This window comes from Fulmarus glacialis, unplaced genomic scaffold, assembly GCF_000690835.1.
Source record: "Fulmarus glacialis isolate BGI_N327 unplaced genomic scaffold, ASM69083v1 scaffold11046, whole genome shotgun sequence".
Taxonomy (NCBI): Eukaryota; Metazoa; Chordata; class Aves; order Procellariiformes; family Procellariidae; genus Fulmarus; species Fulmarus glacialis.
Genome location: NW_009217494.1, coordinates 51,437 through 64,615, shown reverse-complemented (window position 1 = coordinate 64,615; position 13,179 = coordinate 51,437). Strand labels below are relative to the sequence as shown.

General features: G+C 37.9%; 1 protein-coding gene across 1 annotated transcript in view; it reads left to right on the top strand.

Moving 5' to 3' along the window:
* Window positions 1-13,179, top strand: part of MTHFD2L (methylenetetrahydrofolate dehydrogenase (NADP+ dependent) 2-like) — a 30,156-nt gene that overhangs the window by 963 nt on the left and 16,014 nt on the right. Inside the window, exons 2-5 of the mRNA XM_009579695.1 lie at window positions 715-899; window positions 2,213-2,335; window positions 7,575-7,727; window positions 8,495-8,602. Of these exons, the coding sequence (XP_009577990.1) occupies window positions 715-899; window positions 2,213-2,335; window positions 7,575-7,727; window positions 8,495-8,602 (569 nt within the window). The remainder of the gene's footprint in view (window positions 1-714; window positions 900-2,212; window positions 2,336-7,574; window positions 7,728-8,494; window positions 8,603-13,179) is intronic.

Sequence of the window (13,179 nt, the reverse complement as noted above, 5' to 3'; positions counted from 1 at the left end):
GAGGGGGGCTGAGGAGTTCTGGGACAAGTTCAAGGCACAAGACTTTTTCAGTTTTCGTCTGCTTTCCTACGTGGGTAGGGCAATGTTTGTGGGCCGTTGATCCAAGGAGGATGTTTGTGTGCTGTAGTGCTGGGTGAGGGGCAGAGGGAAGCTACTAGAGGGACAGGGAATTGAACAGACAAAAGTGGGGATGGCATGACAGAAGCTCCTGAGTTAGTCACCGCTGCCTTATATGAGTTAAGTCCTAAGAAAGCTGAGAAATAGTATCATCTAGGCTTGGACAAAAGAATAGTGTGAATAATCCCACGTCAAATAGATTTTTGAAGGAAATTTGGGAAGGAAGGTGGGTAAAAATTCCTTAAAACGGAAAAACTTAAGGGCCTAAGAATGTTCTCGCGTTCTGTTCCCAAATGCAGGAGTTCATAGATTTGTTCAACCTGGCTGGCTACGTGTGTTGGGAAGGTGGGGTGTGGCAGGTGAGCTGCTCTTCTGTATGCACTGATGGCACGTTCCTGCTCTTCAAATAAGAGAGTGGGGAAACACTTCTTTCCCCGGGTGGATTTGTAGTGCGTTACTGTTTTTCAAATAATATTTTAAATACTAGCAAATGAACTAATCAAAGCATTTGCAAGTATTTAACACGGTAGATCGCACACTTGTGTCTTGTTTATGAAATTCTACACCTAAATATTGCGTATCTTTTTGTCTTTATAGTCATGAAGCAACCATTATCTCAGGGACAAAGCTTGCTGAACAAGTTTTGAAGGAAGTTCAAAGGGATGTAGAATCGTGGATATCCTTTGGAAACAAGAGACCTCATCTCACTGTCATATTAGTAGGAGACAATCCAGCTAGTCATATCTATGTCAGAAACAAGATAAAAGCAGCTGCAGCTGTAGGTATGTGTCATGTAATATAAATGATCCTTTGGTAAGCACAAGATCTGTTATTTAAAAATAAAAAATACAAAAAGTGAGGGAGAACCTCCTTCGTATCTTAATTTAATTTTGCACTGTTTTCTTCCTTGTCTTCTTTGATGAACCTAAAGAAAAGAAGTTGCATTGACATGTAAAGAAAGTAGTTTTAATGGCACATGAATGGTAGTCGTAAGTTCAATTGTGTATTTTAAAGTGTTGTTAGGAAACAGTTTGCACTCTTACTGTTAGAAACTGGAAACTAAAGGAGAACACTGGGGAATTTTTTTGGCAGTTAAATGTCTTAACTGGCTTTGGGAGGTTTGGTGAATAAAGATAATCGGAGAGAAATTATGTCAGTTTTAGTTGTTTCTGCAAGACAGTTTGATTATTTTTGAATGTGAAATATTTGCTTAAGAGCTTGCCTCCTCAGATTCCTTCTTTTATATGTGGATTTTTCAGTCCACCTCCAACTGCGGTAGCAAACCCTACTACCCTAGAATTGATGGGAACAGTGATTAAGTAACCAGTTTCACAGGAAGATATTGAGAAGAGCCTTTTTCTTCATAATGTCAATAATTTCGTCATAATGTCAATCTTCTTGTGCATCTGCTGTATGGGATGGAATATCTGTCCTGTTGAATGCTTTAGGTCCACATCAGAGCCAGGCAAGCCAATCTGAATACGAAGGGCAACATTTCAGACATAATGAAATAGAACAGTAAAGCTAAGTGACTGATTACCCGGGATAAAGCCTAGTCACTACAAAATCTTATTTCCAAATGAAAGGGTAACATAACCTAAACAGGGAACTTGAATGTTGTTGCTATCAGTGAAACTGCAATCTTGTTAAGTAAGTTGAAAAATTTTCTTTTCTAATAACGAGTTTTCTCCCACAGAAGCAGTAAAGCTATCAGATAAAATGCCAGTAATACTAGTGTAGCTTTATCTGTTCCGTTTTAGTTGTAATTCTCAAGAGCACATTTGTAGAAAAGTTACATGCTTTGTTTTCCAAATATTTCTAAACTGTTGTTTAATTTTGGAGCTATTGTGTCCAAAATTTTTCCCTCTATGTTTCGCTCTATTTTTCCCCTCTATGTTTCGCTGTAAGATTGTACTTGACATGTAGAAATACAGCATTAAAGACCAGGCAGCAAAAGCAGGATTTTTAGCAAGTCCTCCATGGTTATTTAAAACAGCTGTGAAGTATCGGACAGATTTTTAGACAAAATGACTAAGCTGTCTGCAAATAAATTTCCTGATACTAATATGTGTCTTCCATTTTTGGCTTTTATCAGGCATTTCTAGTGAGATCATACTGAGGCCTAAAGAAATTTCTCAGGAAGAACTCTTAGATATGACGGTAAAACTCAACAAGGATTCAACAGTTAGTGGTTTATTAGTTCAGCTACCTCTCCCAGGTAGGTGACATCTTTTGTCCCACTCCTCATATACAGTCAATGTAAGAGGGAAGAGTTTGACAATTTTGGGTTGCAAGTGTATCTTAGTGATATAAGAAGCTGTTGAAAGAGCACGTGCATAATGAAGGATTAGTTGAGATGTTGAAATTTTTTGTTGTATACTAGCCTGCAGTTCACTCTAAACAAAAAAGCAAATTAAATGGTGAGAATCACTTTGTATTGTCAATGCTCTTTTAAGGAATTTCTCTCCACACGCACTTTATCCAGTTTCTCTTTTTTTGTGTGTGGGTTTTTTTGTTTTTGTTTTTTTTAACATGTTGCATTGTTTTGCTTTGAACTCCAAGATCTTTGCCATATTTTTATCCCCTATATCATGCCAAGTTATGCTATCTAAAGGATGATAATACGGCCTTTCTCACAGTGATTCCAGGTTTTGCCTTAAACATTTGTTCATGTTTTCTATGCTGTACCTAATGCTCCAGGTGAGCTTTGTGCTAAGGTCCTAAAAGCCTCTGCTGTATTCTTGCTTTTTATTTCCCTTCTCCTAATTTGTAATGAAGTCTCACTAAAATATCACTTGGTAGTAGCTGGCAAAATGGTCTTTTGGCAGTAATAAAACTTGTGGTTTTCATCTAAATCTATGGAAGTCAACTTAATTAAACCACTGTATGCTTCCTAATGGAGAGGTACATAAATTACTAGAGTCATTGTAATAAATTGACTGTCACGTTGGGTTTCCCCTGTCTCTGTGTTTCCAAGTGTTGTCTTCTATCGCGCGTTTATACTGCATGCTCCGAAGGGCAGGAGCTGTCTTTTTGGCACGTATAGGCATGATTTCTAGCACTATCTGGGACTCCCGGGGTTACTGTTTGTAAGTATCTCTGACGATGGTGAAGTGGAAGCTTTGTTTCTCGTTAAGCTCTTCATTTCCACTCTTATTCCTAGTCTTGGTCTTCACTTTCAGACAGTTCTCACTGCTTTTATTTCATATCTACGAAACAGCAAAAATTGGGGCAGGTGCTGAGTATTATAGAGGAAGAGATGCTTTGTTTGTATTTGTAATAAACAGCAGCGTTTGTGATTAGGAAGTTTTGCGCTTCGTGTTATATGAAAGCTAACTGAAATCGGCCGCTTGTTGAAGTAAGTTGGCCACAAGGTGGAAGCATAACACAAGTAAGGAGGCTGAAATCTTGGACACCAAGTCAGGAACTCTGGGAGCTGATGGAATGTGGTCGGTTTACTTTGAAGAAACATCTCTCCCACTAAGAACAGATTAGGGGAAACAGGTGGTGTAACAGATTTTCATTTCAGTAGTAACAACTCATGCAAAAGATGGAGCACTGACAGCCCAGGGATGGAAATCTTTCTGACTGAAGCGTGTAGCAAAGGAAACGGACTCACCCGCTGGATTCCCAGTCCAATGTTGTGTTCCCCAGAAATGGGAGATGTCACGTGTCACTTGTCTTACTTGTGTGGGTACTCGGCAAAATTGTGAGGTACCGCTTGCAGAAATGCATTTTTTTATGAGGAGGGTATCGGCTCATTACAGTCTGCTCTAGAGCTGTCGGCCTTCATTGATACGTAGTTCAACAACAGAATTAAGTCTTGAAACTTAGTGAGTTTAAACCTGTTCAACATTTGAAAAGAAAAAAACCTGAAGATAATTCTAGGTGTGTCAATTCAAATGTCTGATGCTAGTACACTTAAATGTTTCAGCCCTGAAGTAATTGGTTGAAGATCCCTCTCAAGAACTGTGGTACGTCTGTACAGTAACTACCTGAAGGCTGAGTAGCCTTCCTCTAACCTATAAAACTTGCTAGTTTGCAGCCTTGCTGTTGCCTTAGTAAAAACCTGAGAATAATTTCATCAATAGCAGAACTTCTTTGATACTGCATTGTCAGTATAGTAAAGTTAAATATGCAAGTTATCATGAACTGAAAATGTTCAGGAAGTTCCTTCCATAATAGATGTCAGATATAACTCTGATTATTGAATTAAATTTTCTCTCCCAAAGGAACTTCAGAAGCAGAAGGGCGAAAAGCTAAGTTAGCTCATTTTCCAAAAATCTTTTGATTTGCATTGTAATGGAAGGAGACAAAGCTTAGAAGTTGTGAAAACTTCATCAGTGGAGGCTGATTATTCCAGAGTTGAGGTTGTTGTGTGGGGTTTGGGGTTTTTAGCACTAAACCACACATAGGTGTGGCTTTTGATCAACATTGGGATAAAAATAGAAGCAGAAAATAGCTTTGTTCTCTTTCACTTTTGTGAGCTGGAGCAACTTAACTTTGAGGATTGTCATCTTTGCCTGAGGAAAACTTCCTTTCTGTGCACCTTTTGAGTGCATTACTTCTGATGTGGTAATGGTTTTGTAGAGAGTTTCCTGTATCTTCTTTAAATTGCCTGGAAGATGGCTATGAAGTGTTAGATATTTATTTGAGAAAGATTCTGAAAAACTCAGAATTTTCTTAATTGTAAGCAGCAAAGAAGTGTGAGACACAAATGAGTACAAACGTGATGTCCCTCTGTTGTGAAAGACTCTGCCAGCCTAAGTGCGGCCTGCTTTGGTGGAACTGACTGTTAAAATCATAGCAGTGTCTTCAGTATAGCTTTTCAAAATTATTTCTAGGAAGCTCATTGCTGCTGCTGAACAGCTTCCTCCATGTCTGTATTTCTTGATCCTTATGGTATGTTTTCGAATCCCTTTGTGCTATGTTTTTATTTTCATCAGTCTTCCCTTTTGAAAACTAGTCTTTTTTTTTCATACGTCAACATTAGAGGCACATGTTGTTTATTGTGTAAATAAGAGTTTTTCTGTGTGCATGTCAGAGTAGCTAGGCAAGTGATGCCCGGTGTCATTTTGAAAGTTTGGTTAGCAAGTGCAAGGGTGAGTGCAGGGAGCAACTTGGCATGGAGAGTAGCTTGGAATGACAGCAAGTAAGTTAGTATGAGCATCAGTTGAGAGGAGGCTAAGCACGTTCTATGAGACTGACAGTAACATGCTTAAGAAATGATTTTGTTCCTCTGGAAATAAATGAGGCTATCTGCAGTCAAGTGGAAACGAACCAGGAAAATACATTTCTTGAGGCAAATAAAATCTATTCATTAAGTAACACAGTAACTGTCTCTACAGTTTGAATTGGGTTTGTTTGTTTGTTTGGGGGCAGCCCGCCCAAGATAGTGTTTTAGAACTGTCTCTGATGGGGAAGGGAAGGTGTCCACATCCTCTCCTCTCAGGCCCGTGTCAGCCTACTTGTCCCCAGCTATGCAGCTGCATTTCTTCCTGGTACTATGTGCCCTGTTCTGAAATTCTGCAAATCAATTTTGAGTGGAAAAAGAAAAAATCCCTGTGAAGCATGATTTCTTTCCCTTTTACATCCATGTATCTATTATCTGTGTATTTCTGGGAAGCTGAAGGCAGACAGCAATGAGGAGGTGTTTGTAAGATCAGTGTTCTGTCCTATCCCAGGCGCAAGGAAAAGCACGGCTGCCAAGTTTTTGTTTGATGAACAACTAACTTGCCTAAGGTTAACAAGTTTTCTTATGCAAAAACTGTTTAATAGGTTATTCCAAATTTCTGTGTTCTTGTTTTTTTTAATTCCCCAGGTTGACATAAAAACAAGATTATGGTAGCCTTCAATCTGGATTAGGCTAGTTTGACTTGTAAGAGACTCTTTCATCGATGTACTTAACATGTTCATTTCCACAGACCTTTCTCATTAGGATTCAAAAGGAAACTTACTCCCATCAGAAAATGGAGAATTAAATTGTAAATCATAACAGTCTGGTTTAACTCTAGGGTTTTCTTAATTGTAAGTCTTTTAACAAGGGATTACCACATCTTAAGTTTTATAACATCCATTATATCTTTTAATTAGCTAGCTCATTTTAACGCAAAATCACAAAATACCTAAGTAGAGCTAGTTGACTACTAAATTCAAGCATCCCGTATATGTTTATAAAATATTTTTACTGGGAATGTCTGAATTTCGTAATGAACACTCATCTCTGTTTATTTGGGTTTTTGTAAACAGCCTGTAATGCTCCTGGAATTGGACATTGGGATATATCACCTCATAATCGCAGAGTTCTATTAGGGATCTAGCCTAGATAGGATGTTGTATCCTTATATAAAAAATGGAAAAAATAATCTTTCTGAGATGGAAGTAAAGCTGGAAGTGTAATCCTGGAAGCAGTTTGGGAAGTTATTGAACCATGAAGCAATAGAGTAGACTGTCCCTGCTCATTGCAGGGGGGTTGGACTAGATGACCTTTAAAAGTCCTTTCTAACCCAAACTATTCTGTGATTCTAAAATTGTGACTGAGGTACCACTCGGTAAATACATTTGTTAAACAAAGTTTGCTTTCTGGGTCCGTATCAGTTTTGTAGAGCTGTTCCTCTGAAGTAGCTTTACACATGCAGGCTTTATACTTGGGTTTGTAACTTTGCAGTGGTAGGACTGGCTAATGCATATATTTTTCATAATGAGTACCGATGCAGTAGAAGCTTTAAGCAGTTGCAGACCTATCCCATATCAATAGCGCATATGAAAAATGTTTATTATGAATAGATATGAATAATAAATTTTGTGCAGGTATCGTCATTTAAGCCGTACTTTGTGTTTTGAGCTCATCAATATCAAACAATTGTATGCGTTCTCACAGTTTTCCAATGAAGTAGGATATGTTTTGGTCCTACTCATGGGCAAATTACTAAAAACAGTTGTATTGTTGTAAAATGGAAGACGAAAGCTAGACCTGCAAAGTTATTTCAGCTTTGGGTTTCTGTATGTTTGTTTAAAACTTAGGTTGTGTATCCGTTGTGATCTTAGAGACAGGTAACATGCACAATAACTTTACTCAGATGATTTTTCTTTTTTTTGTTTGTTTTTTTGTTTTGTTTTTTTGAGCTACTCAATCATTAATACTTCTGGAATGCAGAAGTGACATATATTTTTGTAGGTACTAAGTCATCATTCTCAGCTGAGTATCGGCCTCTCCTGTTTTTCAATGAATCTGTTGTATTAGCAGTATCACTGAATAATTTAATTTTCAGTAGATGACTTAAAAGGTGAAGTTGTAACTGCTGCTTTTAGAGGGGGAGTGTGGTTTATTCATGATGAATAATAATAATTACCCTAGCTAGACCAAACTTGTGTGTTTCTCTGTGTAATGACTCAGGTAGTATTGATGACACCTGACAAGTGAAAGAACTGTAATTTGAAAGCAGTGTGTTTCCTAGATCACATAGATGAACGAACAGTTTGTAACGCTATCGCACCTGAAAAGGATGTGGATGGATTTCATATTATGAATATTGGACGTCTGTGTCTTGATCAGCCTTCTATAATACCTGCCACTGCTGCTGCCGTGTGGGAAATTATAAAACGGACAGGTAAGAAGCTGAACTGTATTGAAACTCTTTTTTTATCTTGGAAGATGAATGAACGATGAAGTCAGGTGTGAGTTAAAAGGTGTAGGTTATCTAAATGTATTGGGCTGAATGAAGAACAAACATAGGATTAATCTGAATAATAAGGAGGTGCCAAATAGATGAGATCTTTTGCCAGTAGCATAACTATTAATTAAGTGTAGACAGTAGTCCACGTAGAATATGTGGTGAAACACTTTGGTAACTTATTTTCTGCATTTTATAATGTTGCAAGAAACTTTCTGTGATATTGCTGACCTCCTGATTATTTATCAAATAGAAGATTTGAATGCATGAGTTCTTGTGGGGGAAGGGGAGGAAACAAGAACAAAAATGGGAACATTTAATTCAGTACTAGAAGGGGAAAAGAATGCATATCTATTCAATAGTTGACATTTTATAAGTATAATATACGCGTTCTTATTGGTAGACATAAGAGCTTCCATTTCCCTTTGTGGTCAGGGAAGAGACGTTAAATCCCTCCAAAGGGTGATTCAGGTAACAAAAGGGGCAACTCATTCAGGTTTCTCTAAGGTGAAAGCTGAAAGTCATTTTGTAGATTGATCCCTCAAGTTCAGCCTTGTGGATTTTCAAGTCATGTTGATGTCAGCAGTCCACAACAGAAAATAATTATGTCTTGGGGATTAAGAAGAAAGCTTTAGGAATATCAAAAAAGCAGAATACAATTTTTTTTTGTTGTTTTTTTCTTTTTGTTTTTTTCTTCCTATAAGGAATACAAACATTTGGAAAAAATGTTGTTGTAGCTGGAAGATCTAAGAATGTTGGCATGCCTATTTCAATGCTTTTACATACTGATGGAGAGCATGAAAGGCCTGGAGGTAAGTCCAAGAATGTTGTTTTAGTGTTTCCATTTGTGAAATCAATAAAATAAAGCTGACCAGAGGATCCAGATAAAAAGAGAAAGCTTTTGTCTCGTGTACAATATTAGCAACCAGAGCAAGAAAATAAATTTGCTAATGTATTTCCTGATGTATTCTCAGGAGAGCAGTTTCTGGACTCGACTTTTTCTGGTGTTATGTCATAATTTTGTCCTCCATTTGAAACAGCTACTGTTTAAACATGGTTAGCACTGAATGTTGAGGATAGTAACTGATGGTGTGGCCTTAAAGAGCTACAGAGGTTCATGTGATGTTTATACAAAGTAGTATAGCTATATGCCTTATTCTCACGCTTATGTAATACTAATTTCAAGTTTTTCATACACACGCGCACACATGTGTATATGCATACACACGTCTACATATATATATGTGTGTGTATATATATATATATATATATAAAAACAGACGACATGATTCCTGTGTTGTGTTATGTTAGTTAGGTGGCGATTATGAAAATAGCCAAATGACCAACCAAGTAACTTTTCAGTGTGAGCTCTATGATATTACATGTTGGCCTGGGGGATTTTTCTGCAGTGCAGTTTATATCTCCCTGGAAATTGGGGGTTGTAATGGAAATATTTTTAAGTAATTCTAATTACAGAAGCATGCATGTGCTGCTCTAATTGTGCTGTAGAAAGAAAAACAAATATAATGTGAATAGAATACTGTCCTTTTGCAACTTCATTTTGATGTTAGAAACTTCCAAGGTGGTGTGCGCAAATGAGGTAAACATGAATGTTTAATCCCAGGCATATTTAATAGGAGTGGAGTGAAATCTGTTATTAATATAATAAAACACTAAAAGCTTCTTAGTAATCATAGAGTTGGTTTTTCCATTCAGTCTCTGTGGGAAAGTTGCTATTTGAAACTTCTCTCAGTGTTTGAATTGTAATTACCATCAGTGCATAGTTCTGGTCTCATTCCCATGAAAATTAGTAGCATTTTTGCCATTTGCTGCAAATACTGGGTTACGTATATTACTGGCAGTGCAGTGTGGTGTTCGAAATAGGGTTTATATAACACAGAGTTACGTTGCAAACTATTTGTGTGTTTCTCAGTTGGAAATGAGGAGACTTAGTGACCTGTGACTCTTTCAGCAACTTGTAACAAAACCCATAGTAGTTGCATGGATGTTTTATTAGCTGTAACTAAATACTGTTTTGTGGCTTTCAGCTTTTGAGTTAGTTGGATACGTGGCTCGGTTTTGTTCACTTGTGTCCTGGGTTTGTAGTTCTTATTTGATTGCCTGGTAGTATGACTTGTTTTGGGGGGCTAGTCCATGAGTTTGTTGGCCTGTGAACGAACTGTGTTGTGCTTCACGGTCATCTGCCTACGTTCTGATACCTGACATATTACACATTATTTCACTGGCAGCCCTACTGATGCTATGTCTGTCAAGTATTCTATGTAGGGACAGAAAAAAGTTGAGATATTCCCTTACCGACAATGACACTGGAATCTTAGATGTAGAAAGAGTTAACACGTTGAAGTTACCTTGGCTTATTCTGAAGAAAGTGATTTATTTTTAAGGTAGTTTTTCTTGTTTTCCAACCTGCCAAGTGGTAGTATTTAGTATAAAGCAGGTGGCAATGAGAAAACAAAGGAACGTTTGTACTTCTTTCACAATAAATTAGCTTTGAGTATGTACTTGTCATGTACATGGTGATAAATACTTTAGTAGTTGGGGTAGTCTAGTATAGTTTTCATTCCCGACTCACAGGTCGGGCTGTCCTTGAAGATCCGATTGGTCTTCTGCAGTTAGCTTTCTTCTCTACTTCTGCTCTGAGCAACAAGAGGCCAGCCTGGACGGCGTGTGGAAGGGAAGGCAGGCTGGGCACTGGTTTCAGCTTTACCTCAATGGCTATCAGAATTTCTGGATGTATCGTGGCAGAGAAGAAACTGAAGGCCGCTGAGATAAAGCTGATAGGCAGTGAAAGAGAACGCATAAAGCTAAAGTATGAGATCAAGGAGGTGGAGCTAAAGTAAAGATTGGAAATCTAAACGTAATAAAAATAATAGTTTAAACAGAATAATCCTTTCCACCTGTTTTCTTAGTGGCTAATAGTAGGGCAAAATTTGTGCATTTTGATCAGGATGCATCTGTCAGGATGCAAGATGGGGTAGCTTTAGAAAGTGTGTTAAGTTTCTAGATTAAGTGTGTTTTGGAGTTGAAAATTACATGTCCGAGTTGCTAATTTTATTTTTTACCAAAGTCAGGCTTTCTTCTTAAGCACGTGTTTAGAACAATTTTAACCTTTTAATACAAATGAAGTGGAAGCTTTTTTTTTTTTTTTTTTTTAAATTTTTTTATTCAGGGCTTGGGGACCAGACAAGACCTACAATTAAGTGCTGAAAAAGAACTTTCTCAGGTTATCAGTCAAGATAGCTGATAGTTTTATCAGCAATTGGGCTGATTTGATTAAATAATTTTTATTGAGAAGTGATCCAAGGTGTGTGTGTGATATTATTCTTTCTCTTTGTTTTTGCTGTAGGTTTTAGTTGTTGGTTTTTTACAGATTATGAACAAAACTGAAAAACTGGGGTCTGTCTTCATCTGTGATTTTTTTGTACGTAGAAACCATAATGTCCTCCAGGTGGCAATATCTGGTCAGATCAGAAAACTATCTGAACCCTTGGAAAACAATCTGTTTTGTGTAGGCAGGTCAAGAGACTATCTCTGTTTTATAAGTTAGTGAATTGACTCAGCAGTATCATGTGGAATCTTAATTGCTAAATATTTTCCTCTTCTTTCAGCAGAAGTAGCAGTGTAAAACTAGTTGTTTATTTTCTGTTTTGGCATGATCACAAATAAATGGAAAACCTACCCTTTCTGAGGTGTCTGTAAGCTTCTGGACTTCTATTCTGAAGGTAGGGGCTGCTTTTTTTTTTTTTTCCCCCCTTTTCTTTTTTTCTTCTTCTTTTTTCTCATTTCCTTTTTGGTAGTGAGAGCAATTACTTGGTTTCAGGAGCTGACTACAGACACATTCCTCACTGAAATCTTGATGGGAAAATAGTACTGATTTTATTTCTCAGAAGGTGTGAAGATTTGTAACTTTGGATTTTATCCATTGGTTTTTCTCAGCCTTTCTGCTGAGTACAGGATAAGACGTCAAAAGAATCTCATTATGTGTATATTATTGGAAGTAATGATTGTGATTTTGGGCAAGGCATCCTCCTTCTTTTGCTTAAAATAGATATCAGAAGACTCCTCTATTTTATTCAAGCCTTTATTTCCAGAATCCAGTGATAAGTCTATTTGCCATTCATGTGTGAAGGATGGCCCTTCAGAGAATCCCTAGGTTTTAGTGTGATTGATAGAGCATTAGCCAAGAAGAGGAAAGTGTGTCACATCAAAGAATAGGCATGGTTTTTCTGCAGGGGTCGAAGTGATTTGTTCTTAATATGGTCGGAGAATGAGGCCTCCAAAGAAGGAAGATTCTGACCGTCTATACAGCCTGTACGCTGCTCACTCAAAAGAGTATGTGCGTGGCCTACGTAAAAATGAATCGGCAGCTGGAGACACGCTGCTTTAGATTAGCAAAATGAGGAATATCAATGAGTAGTACTTCGGTCCTGTTCCAATTGTTTTGTCTGTATGAGTTGTTATTTCATGATCCCAAAGGTATTTGAGGAAGAAAGCTGAAGGAATCTTGACATGCAGGCTTTATATACTGGCTGGGATGTTGCTATCACACAAAGGGTTACTGCGGAGATGTTTTTAAGACAATTAACTGTTTAAGCTCTCAATGCGTTTAAATTCATGGGAAGTTACAGAAGGTTGGTGAGAGACTTCTAACTTCTGACAATTCCCCTTATTTCCTGGAAGCGCTTATGCACATCTGTACTTTTCTGTTCTCATTATCTGAAAATGTCTTGATCTGCTTCTTTTTGAGGAGACGATATGCACTATAGAGGCTGAAGGAAAAGAGGGATCAAAGATGAGGGGAAAGAGCAGAGAAGTCAGAGCACAGACAGGTTGAAGATGAGATGCTTGAGGACGAGAGTTAATGAGATGAGAAGCACAGATTAGATCAGTCAGACACATTCCAGAGGAAGCAGATGTGGTGGTAATGTCTGAGATGGCAAAAACTTTTAGTTCAATGGTTAATAATGTGGCTTAGGAATCTATGATGAGTGGAAGGTGGAGATGGGGGGGATGTAACACCTGAACGCTGTGCGGTACAAATAGTTGACAGGGAGAGTGTTGGGAGGAGTCTGCTTTCATAGCTGTTATCTTGGGCAGTCCTTGAGGGAGCAGCACGCTTACTGTTGAATGCAGTATGAGACCTCAGTCCCTATCCCCACGACAATTTGTTTTGTGTGTAGAGGTCTGTCCTCAGTATCTCTGTCAAACAGCGCAAGGTTTTTCATGTCTTACTAGGAGGGTTTATTTGTAGCTTCTTGCCAAAAAATGTGGATACATGCAGGAGCAGGCCCCAGATTTTTAGAGTTTGCCCAAAAGTATGTGTGCTTCTAGTTGTGATAACTTCAAACACTTCCTACTCTCCTGTTAA